General features: G+C 47.5%; 1 protein-coding gene across 1 annotated transcript in view; it reads left to right on the top strand.

The window, feature by feature from the left end:
• Positions 1-1,906, top strand: part of SIPA1L1 (signal induced proliferation associated 1 like 1) — a 393,891-nt gene that overhangs the window by 388,950 nt on the left and 3,035 nt on the right. The window contains exon 20 of the mRNA XM_017528751.2: positions 581-604. Within this exon, the coding sequence (XP_017384240.2) occupies positions 581-604 (24 nt within the window). The remainder of the gene's footprint in view (positions 1-580; positions 605-1,906) is intronic.

The raw sequence follows: 1,906 nt of genomic DNA, 5'->3' as shown, positions 1-1,906 counted from the left end.
AAAAAAAAAAAAAACAAAACCTTTCAAGGGTGATTAAAACTCCAGGTATCTATAAAACTTGGTCAGAAACGGACAAGAACAGGAAAGGCAGTTGAAGTAAATGGCACAAACTGTGAGGCTTGTGCTTGAGGACTTCCCTGAACAAGTCTGCAAGGAAGCGCTCTCAGCGAGAAGGCACAAGAGTAGCTGATTATTTGTTATGAGTGTAGGAGAGATGGTGCACTCACTCATCACTGGCACTGCTGGGGTGAGGAGGGCAGCAATCAGGTCGACTACTGAGAATTTTTTAAATACATATCCCAGAGTCAGAGGAGAGCCCCAAATGTGCCTTGTTAGGAAGGGACCTCCAAGAAAGACAAGTCTGAGGGAGCCAAGACTATTTTCCCGAAAAAGGATTATTAAAAAAATCAGCAGATGAGGATGATGATGGGCTCTTTTCTTGGGTCACCGTGGACTGAACAAATGCAAATGGAGGTGAATAGTGGAATGCTCCTAAGCACAGCTGCAGTCCTGATGAGCTGCAGTGGCTTTGCGAAAGATACCAGTGCTGCCCGGCCCCAGCCTCTTTGTATCTGTCCAGCACCGCCCCTTTTCCACCACGTCTGTGGCCTTCGGCCCACCCAAAATCGGACCAGCCTGCTGTACTATATTGTGCAGTTATGGATTGCAGCTGACCATGTCCCTTTTAAAACCCATTCATTGTTAGCCTTTCATTGGGCCCCTGTCTTAGAGTTTGGAGGTCATGGTCACTCCATCGGCCCACAGCCTTGCCACATTCTGCAACACAGTGGGTTTTGCCTTTTGGGGTCTGTTGTAGACTTACAGTTAGCAGAAGACATCAACACAGCTCATATGAGGTTGGGAATTCTAACGTGAACCTTGATGTTTAAGGTAAAGAATACCTTTTACTCCATGACCCAGAAAATTCAGTCACTTAGCTCTTCCCCCTCGGCACGGGAAAGAGGCTGCTGCATGTTTTCCCCTTGAAAGACTTTGGGTTCTCTGTGGTGTACCCCAGAGGATTTATGGCTTGGCTAGGAATCAGGAAACTTTTGGCAGCTTGAATTCAGGTAGAGGAGAATGTGGCAAGAAAAGTTTTCAGTCTCTCAGCCATAGGACCCTGGGGTGAGAGTGTGCCCAGCCGTGCCATCTGTCTGGCTAGGTGGCTGGCCTGCCATCCCCTGCTCATGCTTCTTTCGGTACTCCACTAGCATGGCATTATTAGCATGCCATAAACAAAAGGTGAGAAAATGAGAAGAAAATTGTTTTCTGATCAGACTAGCACAGAATTTAAGACATTAAGTCTAGGCCAACAAGATGCTTAGACCAGTGGTTTAAGATGTAGGCATGATACCTTAGCTGCAATTGCATGAGTAGCCAAGACCACACTTGGGGACCAGAGATGACTGCCCTATCACATCACCTCCCCAGCTTCCTTCCCACACACAGAGGAGTAACTCCTTTTTTAAAGCCCACCAGAGAGATCCCAGAGCCTCCCGGGGAATCATTTTACTGTCTATTGTGTCTGCCAGAAAGTACCTCTTGTGCTGCCAAAGAGACCATTTTCACTATTGTCCTTTATTCTTTTGTCGTGAAGATGCAGCATCTTTAACAAAGGAAGCTATTGATTGGCTGTAGTTCAAGCTTGTATTACCTTTTGTTAAGATTACCATTTTCAGGCTGGGCGCGGTGGCTCAAGCCTGTAATCCCAGCACTTTGGGAGGCCGAGGCGGGTGGATCACAAGGTCAAGAGATCGAGACCATCCTGGTCAACATGGTGAAACCCCGTCTCTACCAAAAATACAAAAAAATTAGCTGGGCATGGTGGTGCGTGCCTGTAATCCCAGCTACTCGGGAGGCTGAGGCAGGAGAATTGCTTGAACCCAGGAGGCGGAGGTTGCGGTGA

This window comes from Cebus imitator, unplaced genomic scaffold, assembly GCF_001604975.1.
Source record: "Cebus imitator isolate Cc_AM_T3 unplaced genomic scaffold, Cebus_imitator-1.0 Scaffold54, whole genome shotgun sequence".
NCBI classification, from domain to species: Eukaryota; Metazoa; Chordata; class Mammalia; order Primates; family Cebidae; genus Cebus; species Cebus imitator.
The sequence above is the reverse complement of the archived record's forward strand: the minus strand, read 5'-3'. Positions and strand labels throughout refer to the sequence as shown.